The sequence below is a fragment of the Arvicola amphibius genome, chromosome 2 (assembly GCF_903992535.2).
Source record: "Arvicola amphibius chromosome 2, mArvAmp1.2, whole genome shotgun sequence".
Taxonomy (NCBI): Eukaryota; Metazoa; Chordata; class Mammalia; order Rodentia; family Cricetidae; genus Arvicola; species Arvicola amphibius.
The window spans coordinates 82107260-82132442 of NC_052048.2; the positions used below are offsets into that span (position 1 = coordinate 82107260).

The 25183-nt window shown below is 37.0% G+C and overlaps 1 protein-coding gene across 3 annotated transcripts in view; it reads right to left on the bottom strand.

The window, feature by feature from the left end:
- Grid2 (glutamate ionotropic receptor delta type subunit 2) overlaps positions 1–25183 on the bottom strand; it is a 1433911-nt gene that overhangs the window by 151802 nt on the left and 1256926 nt on the right. For all 3 annotated transcript variants that reach the window (XM_038318962.1, XM_038318963.1, XM_038318961.1), the window contains one exon: positions 7218–7384. In XM_038318962.1, coding sequence (XP_038174890.1) covers positions 7218–7384 — 167 coding nt within the window. The remainder of the gene's footprint in view (positions 1–7217; positions 7385–25183) is intronic.

A 25183-nucleotide genomic window follows, 5' to 3' on the forward strand; every position in this document is an offset into this window, starting at 1 on the left:
ATTTAATATCTTGAACAAGTTTCCTATCTCAAGAATCACAGTAAAGCTAGTACTACCTTTTTTCCTCCAAAGGTTGATTAACAAAAACGTATTAAATAAGTAGTAGGTATAATTAATTATCTATTTATTAAAGAAGACAAAAGAAATTATAAACTTGCAATTATTTGTGAACTAAAAATCTGAAACATTTGCAAAGTCAAGAAAGAACTGAAGAAAGGAATGACCATGAAATGTAAACTCTATGTTGCCAAAAACATAAACTACTGAAATAAATGGAGGTTTGACTAGAGCTGGGTCTGGGAAGAAAATTTCCTGGGGGGGTGGTGAGACATGAGTGAGGCCTCCAAAATGCACAGTATGGAGTAGAGATGGGGAGGGTGACTGTGTTCCAGGAGACAGACTAAGATGTTCTCGAGGACTGGTGACTCTGAAAGGGAAGCGGACAGAAAACCAAGCAAGAGACAGGAAGCAACTTTTCCACCCGTTCCCTTCTGCTTTTGCACCCTTTCCAATGTCTGCCTGATTTCTTCATCTTGGTAAGAGTCTGTATCCACTGTTCTAATGGCTTCCTCCTGCTCCTGCTGGACACCATCACTTGTCTGATGTTTAGATTGCCCTCTAGTGCTCAGTCTCATCCTGTCTAGACCAAAAGAGAAATTCAAATTGCTCATGTTCCTTATGTCTTCTTTATCTGCCAGCCAGCAAGGCTGATGAGTTCACACTCAGTTTCCTTCCTCTTTTCCTCGGTCTTCCTGTCTAGTTGATGGTCAGTACTGCATTTGCCACCTCTCTTCCTTTCTCTCCTACTTGCATTTCCTTCACACTAGTTCAGTCCCTTTCCCTTTCCTAGGTCAGTACTGTTGTGAAAATCCTCTCTGTGTGCTGTGATTACCATTAATGAATATAGAAACTGCCTTGGCCTGTTGAGAAGACAAAACTTAGGTAGGCTGGGAAGACTGGACTGAATGCTGGGAGAAAGAAGAGCGGACTCAGAAAGATGCCATGGAGCCGCTGGAGACAGACACTGGGAATTTTACCCAGTAAGCCACTGTCACGTGGTGATACACAGATTAATAGAAATGTGTCAAATTAATATGTAATAGATTAGTCAATAAGAAGCTAGAGCTAATGAGCCAAGCAGTGATTTAATTAATACAGTTTCTGTGTAATTATTTCAGGTCTAAGCTACCTGGGTGACCGGGAACAAAACAAGAGATCTCCCTGCTACACATTACCTTACTTAGTTTTTTATTCAGATACTATTTAAAAATATCTCCTGTATTGTTGGTTTCCTTCCACTTGGAATGCATTTCCAAATAAAATCCTGATCCTGGGAGCTTATATCACAGATGCAGGTGGATTTCCTCCAGTCTAGTCAATTACTTTTCAATTTCATAACTTTTGCAGATTGATCAAATAGCACACATCCATTATGAGGTTCTAACAGTCAAAACAAAATGGCCTGGCAAAGACATAGAAACTATCAGAAGTAAATGGAAAGCTAGATTAAAATAGTCAGTCAATTTACAACAAAAGCATTCTGTTCATAGCTTGGAAGATGATTATAAATGATGTTTGGAACATAAGCCTGCATGTTTGACAAGGGGAGAATATTTTGAATACATAAAGCACATCAAAAATTCAATAATAAAATAAGTAAAATGTACAATAAGTCAAAATAAACATCTTAAAAAGGTGACAAGGGATAACAAGTAACAAAAAACCAACATCACTAGTCATCACAGAAATATAAGGTATATTTAGTATAAAAATGGGGCAAAGGTTAGTTCCACACCTAACCACTCTACACCTACATCTTTGTATCTGCTTATATCAGTTATTGGATGAGGTTTTGGGGGATCATGTCCGTTTTCCCTTCCTAGGTGAATCCATGTATGTGTCTCTTAGAGTGGTTAGGTGTGGGACTAACCACTGGGCAGAGCTCCCTAGGTCATGTCAAAGAGACAGAGGAGCCATGAAATGAGCAAAGAGGTCAAGACCAAGATGGGGAAACCCACAGAAAAAGCTGACCCGAAGTTGTGGGAGCTCACTGACTCCAGACAACCAGGAAACCTGCATGAGACCAATTCAGCCCCATGAAAGCAGGTGTCAGTTGGTGACTTGGGAAGTTTGTGACACCCCTAACAGTGGGGCCAGGAGCAATTACTAATGAATGATCTGTTTTTTGGAGCCCATTTCCTATGAAGAGAAACTTTGCTCAGCCTAGACATGGGGGATGTCACGTGATGATGTGACAGGATTCATTGACTTCCCACAGGGAGGCCTTACCCTCTATGAGGAACAGATGAGGTATGGAGTGAGGTGGAGGTGGAGAGTGCAGGAGGGGAGGGAGGGGGAACTGAGATTAATATATATATATATAGATATATATGTATGTATGTATATATATGAAAATAAAAATGTAAGAGTTAGTAATAAGCCTGAGCTATTAGTCAAAAAAAATGGGGCAGAGGTTAGAAGGTGCTATGAAGGCATAGGGAAAGGCAATACTTCCAATGTTGGTAGAAATAGAAATTGAAATAGTCACTATAGGAAACAGTATGGAGGTTTCTCAAAAGGGTAGAAACAGAACTATTATATGAAAGTAATAGAGCAGGACACCTGACACCTCCATACATAAGCACATATTCATGTATCCACACATATATTTGTATCCACACATGTATATGTATGCATAGCAAACATAAACCACACACACTTCCACATCTGTTAAATTTTCTAGTAATAAAAGCATACTTCTGATCATGGTGAGTCTAACTTTTCAGATTTGTTACTCCCGTCCAGCACAGCTACATGTGATAGGCTGTCAGAGCATTAGCATTCGTTCAAAGGGTATCCCTGCTACTCAGCTTCATGACTTTGGAAAGTTGTAAATCTTTGAATAAGTTTTCTCAAATGTAAAGTGAGGTTAATAATGGTGTTTAGAAGCTTATGTTGGGATTGATACTTAATATAGACAGAGACCTTATTGTGCAAAGTTCCTTTCTCTCATTAAGTCTTTCATGAATGTTAACCACGATCTTAGAAGACAATGTTGTTTCTGTGTAAGCCAGGGATAACACATTCATTCACATTCAAGGTTTAAGAGACAAAAGCCAATTGGTAAGCCATGTCTCTTCTTCATAAACAATGACATTAGACTCAGAAGTTAAGTTTTCTTGATAGCATCTAAGTTTTAAGAAGAGAGGTTAGTATATATGTGTAATTCCTAAATATACATATGTGTGTATACACACACACACACACACACACACACACACATGCAAACATGCACGCACATGTACACTCCCATATATATGGAGGGATATCACTTTAGGCTTTTGAACAGTTAAGATTCTGAGTTCAACTCTGCAGTTAATTTAATATTTCAAACAGATCTCAAAATTACATTCTTCTTAAACTTGTTAATAAAATATTTGACTGGTTATGATTTTATTTTTCAAAATTGATTTACTAATAACTACTATTTAAAAGATAAACAAATAGCTAAGAACCTGTAATTGTGCTCTCTCTCTCTTTCTCTCTCTCTCTCTTTCTCTCTCTCTCTTTCTCTCTCTCTCTCTCTCTCTCTCTCTCTCTCTCTCTCTCTCACACACACACACACACACACACACACATATACACACATACTTCCATAAAATTTGCTAGAAGAGTTTTGTCTTTTTGGTATGCACAAAGGTAAGATGGCAGCAGAAACTAAAAGTCCTTGTATGTGTCAAGAGACAAGCTTATGTATTCGTGTGATGGAAAATCCTTGCAGTGCATCCTGTGCCTGAACTAGGATTATAGAATGATTTGAAACTTCGGATGGCTGCTTACCTAGTTTTTTTTTTTTCTTTTTTAGACTAAAGAAACAAAAATTGTATACAATTTTGTGGTGAAAAGCATATGTTGTAGCACTTGCTGGTTTTGAAGTCATCTACTCACACATGATTACAAAATGAGAACAGTCCCTGTTTTCTGAGTCACTTCAGCCTAGGCATCTACTCAGCATCAGTACTTGTATTGTAATAGTCCTGCACATGCAAACCTGTGACAAGCAACTGTGCAGCATTGCCTATGACTGCGTGACATTTCCATAACATACACAGCATCTGAAAAACCTGACAAGTAGAAAAATAGAAGATAATACAAATAGTTACTATATCAATATGTACTTTTATTCTAGAAGTGATATTCAATATATATTATATTACTTTGATACAGACACAGAGTCATCTGAAAAATAATGAAAATTGACTCTGAAATTATCAATCAGAGTATTTTCATTTTCATTTTCATGGAAAACAGCCACAGCAGCTTTTGGTGATCTGGTTTAATCAGTGCTTGGGATGGGCTGATCCATCAAAGCTGCAGCTAAGAATCACCAGTGTTGAGAGTGGTTTCCTTTACTGTTTGTTCCTTCTAACTTTTAAATCCAGCTAATAAAGTGATCCCATTTTCTTACTAGTGATAGGAAAAGGGAATGACTCCAAATGTATTCTAATTCCAGGCAGAGATTCTGTTGAACATGCATTTGAGGAAATGAACTGACACATGCTTGACTGTGCAGTAATATTCCAATCCTGGCTCCATCTTCCTCTAGAGGGCCAAGGAATCAAAATGCAGGCTGTTGATATTAAGAAACTACATAGAAAGGGACAATTCCAGCTTCCCATATCGACAATGCTGATCAAACAGAGAGACAATGCCCAATGCTTAATGTTGCATTTTAGAAGTGAACTGGAGTCTGTTTCTTCAGAATTAAAATCTTTGATAAGAAAGGGCTCTAGAGATGCCAAGAAACAAGCGCTTGTTATGATTAACTTAATAGATCTCTGATTGCTTTTATTTTCACTGCATTCTTTGCATAAAAACTAAGAAATAAGATCTTATAACTAAAAGCATCTTTAGTGGCATGAGTATCATTTAACCGCTATGAATAATCAATACCCCGTTCTCAACTGACATCATGAACTCACTGGACTCTCTGAAGGTCCTTCAGGAGGGACCCACACTGCATTTCACTTGGTCATTTTTTCCAGCCTCACGTGGAAAGTAGCCATGCCCTCATTTCTCAGAAGCACCCTTTCTCTTTCCTCATTTTCTTTGGCCAGTTTAGATCAGACCTTCACTGCCTCAAGTTACCGCGTTTGCTCTAGGTTTTGTCAGTTCAATTCCATCCTTCATATAAGATGGGGCTAGCTTCCCCTTAATGCCAGCTTATTGCTATCTTACTCACGGGCTCCAGAACCAACAATTAGGCTTTCGTACTGCTAATGGCCTGTTACACAAATTTCAAGTGTTCTTTTAGACAAGAATTTCCTTATCGTTTCTCAATTCATTCTGCTGTCATCTATTCTTTTTTGTGGTCTTTATAATTTTATTATGAATTATCTATTTCCTTTCAATTTAACTGTTCTCAGCAAATCTTTTGGATATCAAGTTCAAGGCTCACCTTCTCTGGAGAACTATTAATCATTTCCCATTGCTTAATTCTCCTTATTATTCTCTTCAGTTTTTTTAGTGTTTCAACTACACAATTTAATACTAAATACACAAGTAGATTTCATATTCTGTATGTAGATGCATGTGTCAATGCACATTGTGCACATTTACAGAAATGTCTTTGCTGTTATTATTTCATATGAATGGGTTTTGAATTTCCAACTAAGCTGCAAGTATATTGTATTCAATTTCTCTGTGGTATTATTGATTTTTCAGCTTTTTTCTCTTAGAATCTGCTCATCAGTAAATATTTTGATTGATTAATCATTATTTTAACCTTTTTTTGCTTTTCAGTTATATGTGTTTTGTTTTTTTCTTATTTATGTAGAACAAGAAGGTATTGATAGAATATTAGATAATTGTTTGTAACTGTGTACCCCTTCCTTGGAGGGGGAGTACAAAGGCCCGCTCCATTGATTTTTAACCTGATGAGTGGGGTATGAGTAGAGGGATGTGTGTTGCATCTAAGAAGGAGGTGAGGCAGAACAACAAATACATGGCCCTCTCTTTTGCAGTGAGAACTGGATAATCTAGACAAGGATGCTTTGCCAACTTGGGCCAAACAACTGGGAGTTGAATAGAAAGCAGATCTTCAGGTGACTCATAGTTCAGCGCAGAACCCAGTCCTCGTGGTTCAGGAATAGACATGATTTACCTTGTAAATCACTAGTACTTTGGAGTTTGTTTTGTTTCTAAAATAATTGACAAATATAAATAATTAGAATAACTCTTCTTCATTTTTCAGAGAAGGAAAAAGGTCTAGCTTTTCTATGGTTACTTAATGGTAGAGCTATGGCATAAGCTATGGATGGGTGCTTTGTAGACCCCTGCTATCAGACTTTACTGTCCTTTTGCTGTTTTAAAATTTGAAGAACCGCTTCTGTGATTTATGCTTAGTGCTTGCTACCTGAACCCAAGTGCTTTTCTGATCTGGCATTATCTTCTAGTGAGTATCAAGTAATAAAGGTTACAAGTAGTATCACATAAACAATACCTCTACCTAGAAGATAGCGAACCTCTCTGGAGTCAAAGTTTTTCTCGTAAATAGAATGTGATGCTGTGACTCCCTCTGATAGAAATTATTAATTTAAAATCATTTTCAAACTTTCTTTCTTAAGCAGTTTCCTGTCACAGAACATTCCAGTTTGAAGCTTGATGTTTTATCTCTATAAGCTTTTCCTTGTGTTCCACCACAAAGATCTCATGTACACTTTAATACCAGATGGAGGATTTCAAAGGTTTTACCGTTTCCTTCATGAAATTCTCATGATAATATTATATATGTGTGTGTGTGTATACACACACACATATCTGAAAATTAGTATTCTAATTTTTCCCGAAGTACATTTTGTGCATTAATATTCTCAGAAACAAGTTAATTTCTACAACTCCACGTTGTTCACTTCCTTAAGTGTAGACTAGATTGCTTAGCTTCCATCATAATTTTGAGCACATCTACTCTATTCTCTATTTGACACATAAAATTTTGGAGTGTGAAAGAAGTTATATACAATAATACTTTCCTCTTATTTATGAAGAAATGGACATGTTTTATACAGGAAATTACTTGTATGACCACTTCTAGGAACTGTTTTCATATAATGCTTTTTGTAATAGGAAGGAATATATGATGCACCAGACAGTGCAGCTAAGTACATTTTTATAATCTAAATTCCCCCTTTTCTATTTAGACCATTTAATAGACTTACCTTTGTGAAAACACATCTCGGTAGGGGCTGCCGTGCTGTAGTGCGATGCCATACCCCCGGTCAGCAACGGTATTCCCCACAGTGTAGAAGGAACAGTCTGGGTCATTGATAGCCACGTATTCCAATACAGCTGCATCCCATACAAAAGCATAGTTTCCATACTTTACCTGTGAAGATAAGGGGAATGGGACAAAATAGGGACTTAAGGTTAAAAATTTTAAGGTTAAAAATTACATAAAAAATAAATATTACAAAAGTATATGCAAAATTATAGAATAGATATGTTTGAGTAAACACATATTTCTGTTTCTGTTAGTCTGTAGGTCTTCTGGAAATGTGATGAAGCAAGAGCACTAGCCATGTTTCTAGAGAACGTGGCTTACAATAAAAGGGTCCTTGAACTGTAGATGGTATGTGGATCGGAAGAAGGTTAAAGGCATGTCTCTGAGCTTTCAGCATGTCTAGCTACTTAGGTTTTCATTTGAGGAACCCTTACAATCTATGCTTCTAGAATTAAGAGGTGCTGACTCTGTTAGGTTACTAGGCCTCTAAACTAGACACATTTCTTTACACTCAATGAGGCTTCCTCATGACCTGTAAGCAGAGACTGCTCATTTATTTCCTCTCTGCCAAGACCCAAATAATCATACAGAAACTGTATTAATTACAACATTGTTTGGCCAATAGCTTATGCATATTCCTTGTAGCTCTTACATCTTTAATTAGCCCATTTCTCTTAATCTGTATATCACCATGAGGCTGTGGCCTACCAGTATTGTTCTGGTGTCTGTCTCCTTCAGCAACTAGATGGTGTCTCTCTGATTCTGTCTACTTTTTCTATATATCTCTGTTTAAATTTCCCAGCTGGATTTACTCTGCTAAGCCATTGGTTGAAACAGCCTTATTCATTAGCCAATAAAAGTAACACATATACAGATGGACATTCCACATTAATGACCATGTTTTACATAAAATTCACATTAGGGAGAAATTACTAGTACCACTCTACCCACTTCATGGTATCTTTTTTGTCCTTCTGAACTCATCTCTTTCCAAATACAGAGAATGGAGCTCTCACAAGTGGATCTAAAATAAATTCCTCTTGAATGTTTTGTTAACATGTGTTAGAAAATATTATCTTATGCATTATTGTTATATCTTTTCTCCTAAAGAAGTCTTTTACCTTTGATAGCAATTACAAAGAGGAAAACAATTCTACAACATTCTTTATTAATACTTGGGAACATTAAATTTATAGTGGGTCTACAATATAGTTTAGTGACTTTTTCAGTCAACAATACCTCACATGAGAGTCCTCTGTTATTGTTTAGACCTGACATGTCTCCCTGAAAGGATCACATGTAGAAAGCTAAGGTTATAACTGGTGGATGGCTCACAAGGGCATAGACTTCTTAAGTGGATTAGTTCATTGACAGAACTGCATAGGCTCTTGGGAGTCTGTATAATTCTTGGCAGCAGGCTGCTTGCCTTGGAAGATATTTCTTTGCCTGGGCCCTTCCTATGTTCCTGCTTCTGGTCACACCTAAGATGAAGTGCTCACCTCCTTCCTGCATGTCCTTCCATCATGATGTTCTCTGCCCTACCATATGCAGGGCAGAAATAACAATGCCAGGAAACCATGGTCTGAAACCTTTGAGGCTATGGTCCTTTTACTCTTAAGTTGTTTTCTCAGATGTTAGGTCACAGTGATAATAATTAATAATTAGTAGTAACTAATGCACAGATTTATCATGAAAGCAATTGTGAAGGGGCCGGAGAGAGGGCTTGCTCTTCAAGAGCACTGTTTCTCAAGCTTCCTAGTACTGTGAGTCTTTAAGACTTATATTGTGGTGACCCTGAACCATAAAATTTATTTTTGTTACTGATTTGCAGCTGTAATTTTGTTACTACTATGACTCATAACACAAATATTCGTGTTTTCTGGTAGTCTTAGGCAATTCTTGTGAAAAAGTTGCTCAAGCCCCCAAAGGGGTGGGAACCCACAGGTTGAGAACCACTGTTCTAGAGGATGTGGGTTTTATTCCCAGTACCCACATGTTAGCTTACAACCTTTTGTACTCCAATTCTAGGGGATCTGACACCTACTTCTGGCATCCCTGGGCACAAGAAATGTACGTGGTATATGGATATATATTCAGAATAAATAGAATTTAAAAAATTTAAAAAGGAATGAAATAAGCAATTGTGATAAATATCTAATAAAATTTATCTGGAAAATGTTAAATATAAAGATAAAATTGAATGAATAAATAAATAACCCCCAAAGCTACTTTATTTATATTAAAAGAAGAATGTAGCATTATTGATATGAAAGGGGACATTGAAGATGGTTTAATGACCAAAATGCTTACTATAACCAAAAGGATCAAAGAATCAGATCCCTTGATCTCAGATAAATACTGGGTAGGCACGGCAGCTCACCAATGTCTCCCTATGTAGTTCTGTCTGTCCTAGAACTCACTGCCTCTGCCTCCAGAGTGCTGGGATTAAAGCAGTAAATTGCACAGCTCATTCATCTATTTTAAACTAAAAAGTAATTTTTCTTCAAGAAATATAGAGTCATCAAGCAGGCACATTTGTGAATGTCTTTAGTCCCAGAACTTAGGTGGATTTCTGTGAGTTTGAGGCTAGCCTGCTCTATATAGTGAGTTCTAGGACAGCCAGAACTACATAGGGAGACATTGTCTCAGAAAAAATAATATAAAGAAATATAGAGACCTACAAGAAGCAAACCACTGGTAACTCTAATGATGTTGTCAAAGGGTCAAGAGAATGATGCCTGCAATGACTTCAGCTTGACATTATGGTGGTGTTTTAGCTTGTGCAATAAAAGGGATCCAAAATATGACTTCATTCTTTCAAGAATAGTTTGTTATGATATAGAGACAAAATTATATTATTTTATGACATAAAATTGCCTTCAGAAATTAACTGAACAAGTATTTGAAAGTATCTTAACACATAGACCATAAGTTACATATCACTTGCTGTTCTATAACATTCCAATGAAAGATAAATTATTTGAGAAAAATACACATAGTAAACACAACTACTTAGTATTGAATTTAATAGTCTGTTATTTGGTCCTGTATAAAGGATTATTAAAGACAATGCAGAGGAACTTGTTTTTAGCTAAAGTGTAGTACATCTTCCAAAGTTTGGATGCACAGTTAAATATATCTATGTACATATGTAGACATATCAGTTTTCCTCAAGTTATTTGAGAACTTAATAATTTTGCTTTTTTCTTCCTTTTTTTCTTTCCTTTTTTAAAAGACAGGGTCTAACTTTGTAGTTCTGGCTCTCAAGGACTTTACTATGTAGACCAGGTTGGCCTCAAACAGAAATCCGACTGCCTCCACTTCCTGAGTGCTGGGGATCAGAATCATGTGCCACCATATCTGGTACAATTCTAGACTTAAAAGGGACAGTTTAGGGCCCATTTGTCACCTGCTATGGCTTTACATTTTGCTTTTTTAATAAAATGTTTCTCATGAAATAAGGAATAAACTAAAATTCTCAGGGTAAGTCCCCAGACTACAACCATCACAATCACCAGAGGATTCTAGTATTATAAATACAGATACAAGATAAAATAACAAATTTACTACATTGAATATTGAAGGCTCAAAACCTGGGAGTATGTGTTTCTGCAACCCTGACAATATGCATAGCATTCTTTAAATATTTCTGTTGCTGCTGCTGAAATATTGGTGTAAGGAACACTTTTCTACAGATAAAGTATAAGGAAAGTTAACAGGGATAGAATCCAAAGTGCTGATATAGGAGAAACTGGAAATAGCTGGCTAATTTTCTCCTGCATTGAATCTCATGTCTGCAGAATTACTCAATTTTTTTTCTTTTTCTGATCCTTTATACCAGACATCAAATGTCTGTTCTATTTCCAGATTCCTCTGTCTAAGTCTATAGTTTTTTAGATATATCAGTGACATTGAAACTTTCTTTAGGAGCCCATTTTGACCTGTTCTCTTCTGTGTCAATACTCACTATGTCTTCTAGGACCTCTTCCAGCTTCTTTAGACTGATCCTCCATGCCTGAACACATCCCACTTTGCTAAAAGAAGAGGGTTCTAGTGCTTTTGGTACTACTTTGTGAGCTGTGCATTGCACCTCAATGTGTGGCAATGTTATTATTGCCACTGCATATGTTATGTCTAGCATTTTAATGTTAGGAAACTTTATGAGTGAATTTTTAGAGAGGTGTTAAGATGGTGCAATGATAGCCTGTAGCAACACCCATGAAACAATTTTTTAAATGTTCTTGGCATTTTTCATTGCCTAAAGAATGCAACCATGGTCCTTTAGATGGCTTTCAATTATCAAATTTAAACTATTGAAATACCCATCAGCAAAGGCTATAGCCATCCTTCAAGAGAGAAAATAATTGAGAGGCTAGTACAACCCATTTGAGTAGGTGTTGGATGTAGAGATTTTCAACTACCCTTTCTTCTTGACGTCATTTTATATTAGCAGATCAACTGAATGGCATTGCTTTATTTATCAGTGTGGAGCTTCATTCTAGATTAAGCGAAGGGCAAAAGTGCACCTGCGTGCTCTTTCTTCATGTTTCCTTGACCACATTGTGACATCACAAAGGTGATAATTGTAAAGAAGACCACAAAATGATATCTACTGCCACTGTCCTCCATGTATGAATCTCAGATTAGAGATATTAAGATGTCATGATATTCTTTTGGAGAAAAGTAACCATCAATCTCACCCAGCTGTGAACCATATAAGCTATGATAATGACTAGCCTGACTGGATATGCCCATTTGCCCATAGTGACATGAATGTTTTGGGAGTAACCAACTTCTTTCTGATTGTATCTAATATCTGCTCCATGAGGTAGAACCCATTTCTAGAACTGTTAATGTTGCCAAGAACCTGTGGTCTTTAGCCATAGGGGAGAATGAAATACTATTATTTTGTTACATGAGCATAATTTTTAAAAGACTTTTAGTATCTTATTGCTGTATCCATAAAACAAAGCATCTCTTGTCCCTTATCAGAGAAGTTTCTTCTTGAAGTAGATGGCAATTGATACAGAAACTCCCTGACCTCAATTGGTTAATGTACAGAGAAAAAAGAGACCATGACATGCTTAGCCCTGATTGGATACAATCATTTTTTTCCAAGGCTGAGGAAACTTGCTGGAAGAAGGGTGAAAACAATCTAAGTGCCAGAGAGAAGGATGCCTTCAGGAAAACAGTCTCCCTAGACACAGCAGAGAGATTAAACATATAAACTCATAACAATTTTGACGAGATGCACAAGACTTGTAAAAGCTCAACCCAGATGAAGACCTAGCATGGAGGCAGGTGGGTGGACATGAAATCCCACCACTTGCTGAGGAGCTTCAGGTATTTGATAGCTTCTGTAAGGAGGAAAGCCACATTTCTTCAGGGAAGTGACCCATAATAAGCCATGACAGTTCAGGGAAAGCCCACCTCCAAGAGTAATTGGGAAACAAACTGGATTGGATGGGGAAGAATGAAGAAAATTCAAAGCTGGGTGGGTAGGGAGAATATAGGAGTCATGCGGTTAAGAATATGATAAAGAGATTGTATGGAATTCTTGAATAAAGATGTGGGAAGGATCTCAGAGGAGGTGAGGGAGGGGAAACCAGTATCAGAAAAACAATCTGGATGCAAAAGTTATTTTCAATAAATAAAAAAATCCCATTCCAACTGGTCTTGGTGATCTCCCATTAGTTCTGTCCCACCATCTTAGTGGGTGAATGCACCCCTCACGGTCCTGACTTTCTTGTTCATGTTCTCCCTCATTTTGTTCCTCATCAGGACCTTGGGAGCTCAGTCCGGTGCTCCAGTGTGGGGCTCTGTCTCTATCTCCATCCATCGCCAGGTGAAGGTTCTATGGTGATATGCAAGATATTCATCAGTATGGCTATAGGTTCTGGCCTTTTCCAGCTCCCTCTCCTCAGCTGTGGAGACGGTGGGACAGAACTAACGGGAGATCACCAAGACCAGTTTGAATGGGACTGATGGAACATGCAATCAAACCGGACTCTCTGAATGAGGCTGATGGTGGAGGCTGACTGAGAAGCCAAGGACAATGGCGATAGGCTTTGATTCTACGTCATGGACAGGCTCTGTGTGAGCCTTGTCAGTTTGGTTGCTCACCTTCCTGGACCTGGGGGGAGTTGGGAGGACCTTGGACTTAACATAGTGTAGGGAACCCTGATGGCTCTTTGGCCTTGAGAGGGAGGGAGTGGGAGTATGGGTGGAGGGGAGGGGAGGGAAGAAGGAGGAGGGGAGGACATGGAAATTTTTAATAAAAAAATGAGAAATAAATAAATAAATAAAAACATTTAAAAGCAGGTACTGTTATGATTGACATTGAATCTATTGATGCTCAGGGTAGAAGGCCTCATATAAGCTCCTGAGGTACAGTTAGAATGGGGTAGCCCCCAGAGAGGTCTTGTTAGATTCCTCCAGTATAGCCACAGAATTGTCTCAGGTTCAGTTCACAGGCTTTCCCCTGAGATGTGTCCTGGGAGTTTTCATGCATCTTCTAAGACCCTGAAGATGAATTTCTGAGGGTGATGTAAGTCTTGAGCCCCTCTCCTTAATCTGTTTACAGTTCTGTTACTGAGCCAAGTCACACTGTGTTGTCACATGCAGAGCTTCTGTTTAAAGTGATTTAAACAGAAAGGAAATTCATTTTCATAAGGAGGAATCGGGATAGTTTGCTCAAATATTCCAATACCTGAAATAGTTGTACAAAGATTCAAATATTTATGTTCTATATCTATGTACCTAACTGATTAAACACAAGTACTCTATGGAGACCACTTCTTGTTCATGCACACTCCATTAAGCTAATCATTGTTTTTGCAAGTTTCTTTCGGTCAGGTGAGGAAATGTAAGCTTTCAATGTTATTTTTTCAAGTATTTGCATTTCTGGCCGAGTAAAGAGAAAAAATGGAAAGGTGTACCATCGAACTTGTGCTCCTCACTGTGCAGGGGATGATGACATATTTCATTCCCCCTGTGGACTGCCCTTGTCGCTCTGCTCTGATCCAATGCTCCCATCGTGAGATGATGTAGAAAGCACTTGGTTGTTTATTAGGTGGGACCCTCTATGCTAATCACGGAAGGCCACACAGCGAGCAAACACACTTACCATTTACCATCCTACCAATCTTGTTATGGATGGAGATACTCCCATACATGAAGCTTTAATTTAGTAAATTTTTATGGGCTCCCTTTAAAACCTAAAGTCACAAAAATAGGATTTGTAATCTTTTCTTTTATTAAGAAAAATCGCAGTAAACAATTTTAGGAAAATAACATTTAAACCAAAAGAGTAAGATAAGATTTTTCCTTATTGACAACATCCAGTCTGTTTTTTTTTACAAGAATAGATAACATGCAAGAAATGTTTTTATATTTATAAAATGCCCTTTCTTGTGAATTTCATTGCTATTTCCATCATTTTGAGACAGCTAGTTCTATGGCACCTAAGTCACGGATGCCATGATCCAGCTTGCTCTAAAGTGTACCAGTGATCAGCAGCCGGTTTGGAACTCAATCTCAAGGCTATCTGCTGTGCTCCCTTCACAATATTAAAGATGTAATTTCATGGAGACTTTGTCTACTGGAAAGCAAATGCAGGTGAGATACAATAATCTCTGCCTTTAAGGCATAGAGCATCACATTTGAAAAATAACATTTATTTAAATAAATAGATTGTGGCACAAGTTGTGACAAAAACCATAAAGAATAATGCAGCTTCTTTGATGTTCTGTAATCACACTAGTAAGATAAAAGAACTGGGATTTAAAAGATAAAGTTAGTGTTTGTTGAAGCCATGGGAATGGATGTCTGTTTGCTTTCTGTGGTTGCAAGCGCCTAAGGCTTGCTGATTCTGTGACCATTACCATCTAAGCTTTTCTGATGTTCAAGATTGAAATGAAAAAAAGGAAAACATTTAACAATTCAACTAAGCCTGAAAACGGAAATCTTTAAAGTTAAAAGACCCGAGAATAAGTCAGCAAAATAAATTCTAATCTTGTACAGTAAACTTCATATAGTTTTAACTAATGGTCAGCGGTGGAAGAAGTGATGAAGTGGGTGTGAGTTACTGGCACAGAGAATTATGATGAACCCAGAATCGATCTCTAGTGGTCCTTGTAATTCACTGCCCATATAAGTTCTCAGGATGAGATGGCCTGAATATTTATTACCTGTGGACCTAAGTGTTGGCCTCTTCTACTACAGGGAAACTGATAATTTAAAAATATTCATCACTTTTGGGCTTAGGCAGCCCAGTAATTCATGGTCAAGTACACATTCAAGTGTTTAGGATTCACACACACACACACACACACACACACACACACACCACATTTATTCAGATATAGGTATAGTTTTACTTACTGCTGCTTAAACCATAGATCTACCATATTTTTGTCTGCTTTATGTTGCAATTTCAATTTGTCCTCTGAGTGAGTCATCATAGGCACATACTTCAATAAACAAGATATGAAAATTTTAAAATAATCAGCACCAACTTTTAAAGAATGTCTTCTTCTTAATTTACAGAAACATGTATTAAATAAATAAATGTACTAAATTAAGGAATGGTTGTTGCCAAAATGTTTACAATCCACATTCTTAAGTGAAGGACAAAAGAATGTCCTTCTCTATGATGGAAAAACATTGAAAATGACAGTTCATAAAAGAATTACATCAAAACAAAAATATTCTTTTCCATACTTATTTAATTATATTTGTAGAAACAACAAGGAACATGATACACGTAAGTTGCTCAATGTTATATGTAGATTAGGACAAAATTTCAGTGAAAAGTAAGCCTTAAAAATTAAATAATAGTGTTTTGGAAAGTTAAGACTACCTTAGTCTCTTTACAAACACTGTGATGGTTTTATTTATTTTTATTTTTTTTTTCACTGTGATGGTTTTAGAACCTGCCATTGACTTCCCCAAATTCTAATAACTTTCCTGCTGTATAACCATTTTTTTATGAGGAAGAGAATTTGGACCTACATTGTCAGTGACATGATTCAGTGTTATAGAAACAGACATCTTGGACTTGTTTACGTCACATACTGATTTTAAGGATGCTAAGGCTATGACTGGTCTTCGTCAGAGAGCCTCTGAAATCATTAATGAGAGCAAATGTCTTCAGAATTAAACCCTGCTCTTCCCACAGGTGAACCACACACTATTTGAAAACTCAAGCATTTTCATGAAGACCGTGTTTAGTCGAATGTCATCACACAACAGTGATACTAGACTCATGAACACTGGGCTTGGAAGAGCTATGAGTCACAGGAGATTTCATGTTTGACCACAGAAAGATAAGAAGGTTTTGACCTACAGTGCTGTCCTGCCTGCAAGGAATCCTAGAGCAGTGGTGGCACAAAGTTTGTGGGAGCAACTAATCAATATTTCATTTAAGGCCCAGTTCATGATATGGAACCCATATATCTGACACTGCTTGGGTGACCAGTAACTTGAGATTAGGTTGCCCAGTCACCTAGTGGAAAAGCAAATACTACTGTTCTAGGCAAACCAAAACAATCCCCAACCCCAAACCAAACCCTCAAAAACCATAGCAATAAATGATATTCTGCTTTATTTATAGATCAGTGTCTTGCTCAGCCATCATCAGAGAGGCTTTTTCCTGCAGCAGATGGGAACAAATACAGAGAACCATATTCAGACATTAGAGGGGGGGGGGGCTCAGAGTACTAAGAGGGTTGTCTCCACCAAATTCAAATTCATCTTCTCAAGGCTCAGGGAATCCTGAGGAGGAGGAGGAGTCAGAAAGAGTGTAAGAGCCAGAGGGAATAAAGAACATCAAGAAAACACAAAAGAGCCAGAGAGAAATTTTTTAAATAGACATGGTCTGGAAAGGAAATAACCCAATTACTCACTATTCTTGCAGTGTATTAATGTATTCATGATGGCTGAGCCTTCACCACCTGATGGCTGCTTCGTCCCTGCTTCATCCAATCCTATACACTGGTGATCAAAGGACAATACCGTGTGGTGGAGATATTAGTAAAAAGTAATCTTTTGATCATATGAATACAAGGCCAATGCTGTTTGGGTTTCTTCACTAGACCAAATAAGCCAGAAGGGACAAAAGCAATTGGTCAGTCGTTACTCTGTGAATGATCTGGAAAGGGATTTGCCATGGTCATTTGACTATTTTAAAAGTCTTCAAATGTATGTATGTATGTATGTATGTATGTATGTATGTATGTATGTATGTATTTATTTATTGTGTGTGAGAGATAACTGTCTTAAATTTCCATTTTTGCATATAAATCTCTTCAGTGATATTTTAGTTTTTTGATGAGAAAGGAATAGTTTCATGATTTTTTAAAGTTTCTCTTTTGTTTCTTTAAAGGTTTATTTTAGTTACTTATTCATGTGTGTATTTGTCTTTGCGGTTTCATGTGCACACGCATGGGCAGGTGTGCATGCCACCGCACACACATGGCAGAAAGTGGGCAATGTCTCATTCCTGAGAACTGGAGTTACAGACATTTGTGGGACGCCCAACTTGTCATTTGAGGGCTACATAACAAATGCTCTTGAAACCACCTCTCAGCCCTGAGAGGGAGATTTTGCAAAACTAAATATATCTAGGGCTCCTTTAGAAATGATAAAAAGTTAGTTTTCTATAGTGGAGTCTCACTGGGTCTACGAACACTATGAGCAGGACCCATAGCTGGGTAGTGGCAGGCACAGGCCTTTAATCCCAGCACTCGGGAGGCAGAGGTAGGCTGATCTCTGACTTTGAGATCAGCCTGATTTACAGAGTGTGTTCCAAGCAAACTCGGGCTACACAGAGACACACTTTCTCGACGCCCTCCCCCACCCCCAATGTAGGCCCCTGTGTTCAGACAGCCAACTTGGACTCAATGGTATTTTTGTCTCATAATACTTTGTCTGGGCCACCTCCTCCTACCCACTCCTTCTTCCCCACCTCCATCCTTTTTCTTTGTCTTCTTTGCTTTCTTGCCCAACAGGTCTTTTGTTTATATATTTTATGGTTTCTAATCATTTCATTTTTAGGGGATTGCTGTGTGTGCCAATGTATGTGTTTCTATGTCTATATGTGTTTCTTGTGCTTTTTCTTTGGTCCTTTGTCTTTCTGTCCATAAGTTTATTTATATTTTATATGAGTTTGTTCTTTTTTCTCTTTTCTTTTATATTCCTATTTGTTTTGTAATGAGAGAGAACAAAAAAGGATGTGCATTTGGGTAGGTGGGGAGGTGGAGTGGTGGGGAGGTTGGGTGGTGGGGAGATGGGGTGATCTGGGTGGAGTGGGAGGGGAGGGAAAACCACAATCAGAATATATTGTCTGAAAAAGTAAATTTAATAAACAAAGAAATAAAAGAAATGATGGATAATCTTGTGGATAAATTCTCAACGCTCTGGAATTAAAGTCACATATTTTAGTATAAATAGTAACTAAAAAAATAAACTAAAAAAAATAGTAACTAAAATTACTATTTTATGACTGCTACTCTGTTAGGAGTCCAGACCTGCATCACTCTTCGAAGGGACTTTGAATATTTTTCAGTGAAGAGCTTGGGCTTGTGCAAACAGGGTTGGTGGCTAGAAAATATTTCTAAAAAGATGGTTTCTAAAACAGCTGCATATTTTGACATTAAAGATTGGATTTACAGAGACTTTCTTTTTCTTATTCACGTTGGAACTTTAGTTAAAACAGAAAAGAATCATCACATCATTTCTGAAATATAGTGTCTTGCATTCGGACTTTTAAATATAAGCATGCAATTATAAAATTATATAAATTGTGGCGTGTATAATCTTAAAAACACAGTTTGCCTCATGAAATCTTAAGCTAGTGAATTATTTAGACTGCTAGCCATTATTCCTATTTAATATTTTGGCTGGGTATTTAGAATGACACACAAAAATATCAGGGCTCACTGTGTATGGAATGTTGTCCTTTGAAGTCTATTCCTTTCTGCAACCAGTCTCCGCATGAATTATGAATAAAACTGTGTGTAATTTTAAAAAAGAGAAGAAAGTCACAAAAGTAGAGAGCAAGCAAGAGAAATGCTGCTGAACAGCACTGTGAAGTCACACTGCAGCTCGTAGGGTAGAAAGAACAGGCAGCTATTTGCCATTGAATGTGTTTAACACTTATTTATTCCCCTTTTCCAAAGTTTACATTAATGAGTCTAAAGAATGCCTATAAAGCTGGATGGTGGTGGCGCACGACTTTAACCCCAGCATTTGGGAGGCAGACGCAGGCAGATCTCTACAAGTTTAGGTCTGGCCTGGACTGCATAGTGAATTCCAGGAAGCCGGAGCTGCATATTGAGACCCTGTCTAAAAACAAACAAACAAAAATGCCTACAAATGCCAACATCAAATACAGAGCTAAAAAAGACTAAAAAAGACTGTTTTATCAGGAGACATAAAAATACTAAAATATTGTTATACTTTATATTGTACAATGATATATAATAATAGAATGAATGGTTTTGATGTACCTAATTTATGAAAACATAAATTATTATTTATAGAAAAAATGTAAATCTGTTTTTAATCACACATTATTTGCTATTGTAATGAACATAAATTAGCAATGTTCAGTAATCTCATTTTTGTTTTGTCTAAATAATAACATTTTAAACAAAGATAAATAATATGAAATAATGTATCATTTAAAATGTGAATGTTCATAATTTATGTTAAAGTCACAACACACAGAATTATTATACATTGTTGGGATGGGCTTTTGTCTGAAGGAGCTGTGTTCTGAACTGCTTCCCTAAAAACTTTGTCAATCTGTTAATAATGGTTATTGACAAATTGGCAGGAATTAAGAAATAAAATCTCTTTCTTTCATTTCTTATTTCTTTTTAGTGTTGGGGATTGAGCCCAGAGCCTCATACATTTTAGGCAAGCACACTGTTACTGAGCTACACTCCTGACCCAGAGTCTATGTATGTTAGGCAATCCGATACTGGATTTGAGCTACATTCCTGGCCCATGAGCTCATTTAAAATAACTTGGAACAGTGCTTCATAATGAGATTAAGCAATTCAAATAAACATAAAATCCTTTTTAATAGAAAAACAGAAGAGCATATCTAGTATATGTATGAAATGACTAATACAAACTGTGAAATCCAGAAATTTTACACAGAAAGTTATATTATTTACATAGAATAGTTTAAAACAGATTTCTCTGATAAAATAAATGCTGATAAATTTTAGAACAAAATTAGAATTCAGTGGACAAAAGGTAAATATTGCTAAGTAGAAAAGACCAGTAGATGTGAAAGGCAGATAGCTAAAGCATCCGAATTCAAAACGGAATAGATCCAGATGCCCTACGAGCACTGGAAAACACTCATACACAACAGTGGCTGGCAGTACCAAATAAAATGACAGTAGGCCACTGTTTCAGATCTATTGGTCTGACATTTCGTGTCTGTCACTGGTGGGAGGCATGGAAAAGTGCATTCTCTCATGTTGGTGGAAAATAATTACACTTATTTTTCCCCCGTAAAAGTTACATCCATTTAAATTAAAAAATATATACCAATGACTTTTTGGTCTAGTGATTCTATTTCCAGGGTGTCTTTCCCGAAGAGGGAAAAGTCAGATTAATACAGAGGGTACTCAGTGTGACACTGTTTACTGTGGCACTAAATTGCATACAGTGGTAATGATCTTTGCTCAAGGGATGATGATGCACCATGAAACATGATGGGACCTTTAAAAGAATCTGTTCATGCCTTGCCAGCCTCAGAACGATCTCTATTATTTATTTACAGAATGAGAAAAAGCAAGGCAGAGGAATTATTCAAAATATAATTTTATTTTTAAGCAACAATAACTCAAAATTATATAAACAAATGAGTATAAGCTATAAGCTACTTTATTATTAGAAATATGTAGAGAAAAATATTGAATGCTACAATGTATCCTATTGATTGCTTTTAGTGTAGAGAAATGAGTCTTGTGATAAGAAAGAGGAACATGGGAGAAAGCTAAATAGGGAGCTAAGAGTATTATGGGCTAAATGCCTAGGATAGGTACTTACACACGTATGAACTCTATATATGCATGCAAATACATGATGACAATTTTGGGGTAAAACTTGTTGGTTCATAATTTATGTTAGTCAAGAAATCAAATTTTAGGGATGCAGTCACTAATTAAAACACCCCAATATCTTTTTGTTGTATAATTAGAATTTTGAAGTATTTGAAGAAATACTTCAGACCAAAGAAGATGAATACATTCAAAAGACCATAGAAGGAAAATAAGCACCTCATGACAATTAATCAAAAGATATTTAAGAAAATGCCACCAAACCAACACAAGGAATTAATATACACCAGTCAATCATTCTGAATATCAGTGGTCTCCCTTTTCACAGGCTAGAAGACTGGATTATAAAACAAGATTCAGGGCAGTGTGGTGGTGGCGCACGCCTTGAATCACAGCACTCAGGATGCAGAGGCAGGCAAATTTCTGTGAGTTTGAGTCCAGCCTGGCCTACAAGAGTTAGTTCCAGGACAGCTAGGGCTCTTACACAGAGAAACACTGTCTTGAAAAACAAAACAAAACAAAACTCCAACCAAGATCCGTCTTTTTCCTGCCTCCAAAGAAACTCATTTAACCACAAAAGACAATACCTTAGAGTTAAAAGACAGAAAGAGGTACATCAAAGAAATAAACAATGAACCAGGTAGGTATGACTATTTTAATATCTTATAATACAAACTTTAAACCCAAACCAGTGGGAAGATACTTGAACTCATCAGAAAAGTAATCCATCAATAGACTACTATAGTTCACCTTTGCTGGCCCTAGGCTCCTGGCCTGAGGCCCTCAAATATGTTGTTCACAGCCCCATTTGTAGCATAAGTTACCTCCTCTTTTCCCTGCTCCTCTTGCTACCTGCTGACATCTCAGTGTACATATGCCTAGTTCTAAACTTAAAGTCCATACATTTGCTTTGTTTGCCAGCCATGTTTCCTGGGGGAGTCACTCATTTCATCGTCTATTCTTCCCTCAGCCCATTACCTTCTCTGATCAACAGTTCAGGAGTCATGTTTTCATGCTTGCTTGGTCCAATTAAACAGTTTATGTACCAGATTTACCTGATATAACTCAAGTCATGCAGCTTCAGCACCATGGCAGACCAGATTCTCATATCGGAATGTAGCCAAAGGAAGAAGTCTACATGCTGTCACATCATAAAACAAAACCAATATGAATAGCCAAGGCATCTTGTATTCTATCATTCCCACTAGCTAGACTCATAGAAATGATCTCTAGCAAGAATTACCTAGATGATCCTCAGGACACAGACTGAATATACCAATTATGAAGTTCATGAAATAATGTAAGGGGTTTAAATAAGACACAAACACAATTGAAATCAAGACAGTAACAATAAATGCCTGAGTAATGTCCAAGAAAATAAAAATAAATCACAAAAGTGTTGAACACAATTGAGAATTTGAAGTCAGAGTCAATTAAAGAGATAGAAATGTTAAAGAGAACTGAAGATGAAATGAGGGTGAAATTGAAAAACTCAATAACTTAACTGAAATACTCAAGAGAAATGTTACAGTAGGCTAGATCAAGTAAAAGACTGAATATCAGGACTCAAAGATAAACTAGAGGAATTACAAAACTCAAACAAAACAAATTTAAAAATTTAAAAGCAAAGGAACATTTAAGAAATGTGAGACACTAGAAAAAGATCAAATCTTCAAATTTAGCCATAGATGAAAGAGAAAAATCCCAGGTCAGTGGCATAGAGGAGATCATCAAGATTATAGAAGAAAACTTCTATAAACTAAGGAAATGCAGAACTACACTTATGTAGAAGTTCCCTCTGTGTGCTGTGATTGCCATTAGTGAATACAGAAACTGCTTTGGACCTATAGCAAGGCAGAACTTAGGTAGGCAGGGAAAGCTAGGCTGAATGCTGGGAGAAGAAAGGGCAGAGTCAGGGAGACACCATGGATCCCTCGGAGATAGATGTGCTAAAACTTTGCTGGTAGACCATGACCTCATGGTGATACATACACAGATTGAAAGAAGGGGGTTAAATTAATATGTAAGAGTTAGCCAATAAGAATGTAGAGCTAATGGATCAAGCAGTGATTTAATTAATGTAGTTTCTATGTAATTATTTTGGGGCTGGGCATACAGAAATGAACAAGTGGGCTCCTTCTACACTACATAAAAACAAAACCATTCAGAGCACCATATAGACAAGACCAGAAAATAAACTCACCATGGAATATCATTATCAAACATTAGGTACACAGAGAAAGGAAATAAATCTTGAAAGCTAAAAGAGAAAAAGACAAATCACATATAATAGAAACCCCATCAAAATAAGTTGAATTAGACAAAACAAATAAGTAAAAGGAAAAGAGTCTAACAGCACACACACACACACACACACACACACACACACATAAAACAAAGCAAAATGAAAAACAAACAGAAACCCACTTGTTTGTACAGTCAGGAATCCCATAAAAACACTAAATGAAAGACATAAGATATACTCAAAAGATCTGTAAGATAAAAATAAAAAATAAAAAATATATAAATAAAACAAAATAAAAATAATGAGATTAAATTTAAAAAGAAGTGAATAAATAGCTGAACTGAGTCTTCTCAAAGAACAGATACAAGTGGCTGGTAGATATTTTAAAAAATTCTTTTCATTCTTTGCAATTAGGAAAATGAAAATGAAAACTCTCTAGTAAAACAACTGCTGATTTCAGAATAAAAATTTAGAAAGCAAAAGAGCTCAGAACAATGTGCTCTAAGTTCTAAAAGACAATGACTGCCAACCTGTACTGTTGTATTCAGCCAAACTATCTTCCATAATGGAGGGAGAAAGAAAAACTTCCTATGATACAAATAGCCTAAAAAATTCACCTCCATCAATACATCCTTAAAGAAAATTCTTGAAACAATACTTAAAACTGAGGATAAGAGTAAGTGCATTCTGTAGGAAATCGTACAGCCAGTAGCTTTTAACTTACTTGCTCACTTGGGCATGGTCTCTTAATTCTATTCATGCCAATGTAAAGCATGCTTCTGGCCTCTTTTCTGGCTGTGGGATTTGGTTTCTGTTCTTTGTTCCAGCAGCGGATATTGATTTGTGAGTCTACCCCTAAATAAATAGCCCTCTATTATTCTCAGTTCCAAGCTAGTGTGGGATTTCTTTTAAGGATCCATCTTCATCTAGTGCCTCCATGCAACAGATTGGCGCCAACGTGGCAAACTAAAATCCAGTTAAAAACCTGAGAGACCTTAATAGTAGACACAAAAATACAATTTAACACAGCTTCTTGCTGTTTATTGGCAGCGTGCCACAGCTCCTTTAAGAGAGGTTTCCTGACTCAGCTGTAGGAGAAAAAAAAAGCCGCACCTTTTAAAATGCTGTCTTCTTGTGCCATGCTGCCAGAACAAACCCTGATGAGGTTTGGCTACGGAGCATTTAAATAGTTTTTGTGCACATACTGCTACAACTTTCTTGATGGCAACATGAACCAGCTCTGTGCCTGGAAGTGGGGTTGTATGCATGGCTCTCAGAGGCACTGAGTGGCTCCACCTCGCTGGACTGGACAGAGCAAGCAGGCAGTACCAAATTTGACCTAGCTATGGCACAGCTTGAGTTTTTAAGAAGCTCTTAGCATTTTAAAAAGCACTCCTGGACAGTAAAGAATTACAGATATGCAATAAAGCAAATCCAGATTAGTCATAGTGTTGGATAAATGTACATAGGCTTGGAAGAGAGAAGAAAAAGAGTATAGAGAGTTATAAAATAAAGTTAATGCTTTTAAAAAAGGGTAGTCTTCAAAGAGACAGAGTACAGATAGTCATAGACTAAAAG